At 46.1% G+C, this 471-nt stretch overlaps 1 protein-coding gene across 1 annotated transcript in view; it reads right to left on the bottom strand.

The window, feature by feature from the left end:
• The window catches only part of LOC107609254 (probable polygalacturonase), a 5471-nt gene extending 5006 nt beyond the window's left edge, over window positions 1-465 (bottom strand). The window contains exon 1 of the mRNA XM_016311139.2: window positions 129-465. Coding sequence (XP_016166625.1) covers window positions 129-455 — 327 coding nt within the window. The 5' untranslated portion in view covers window positions 456-465. The remainder of the gene's footprint in view (window positions 1-128) is intronic.

Here is a 471-nt window from a genome sequence, read left to right as displayed (position 1 = left end):
CAAAAAATATTTCGAAATCAATGTAAAAATAATTATTTTAGCTATCACATCAAAATTGAATTCTAACTAAAATATTAAAAAAGCGCAGAATCATGTATCGCATTTAATTAGTTAGTTGTAGTAGGAACCTGTGTGGCTCTGATAACGGCACCGGCGGCCAGGTAGAGCGTCATGTGGCTGGTGAGATTGAAAGGCTCCGATAAGTAGATGCCAGGTGGCACGAAGAGGACGGTGCCGCCGTTCCTGTGGAGGTGACGGATTCTGTAGACTGCTTCACGGAAAGCCTTGGTGTTGAGAGTAACGCCGTCGCCAACACCGCCGAAGTCCGTTATGGATATTTTGTCGGTGCGGCGAGGGAAGGGAACGATGTTGGAACACGTGACCACTTCTTCAGCGGAAAGCGCATCGAAGAAGAAGAAGCAGAGTAAGGTTAGGAGCGTTGTTGGGAGAAGCATTTTAGGCTTTTGTGAG

Source organism: Arachis ipaensis, chromosome B07 (assembly GCF_000816755.2).
Source record: "Arachis ipaensis cultivar K30076 chromosome B07, Araip1.1, whole genome shotgun sequence".
Classification (NCBI taxonomy): Eukaryota; Viridiplantae; Streptophyta; class Magnoliopsida; order Fabales; family Fabaceae; genus Arachis; species Arachis ipaensis.
The sequence above is the reverse complement of the archived record's forward strand: the minus strand, read 5'-3'. Positions and strand labels throughout refer to the sequence as shown.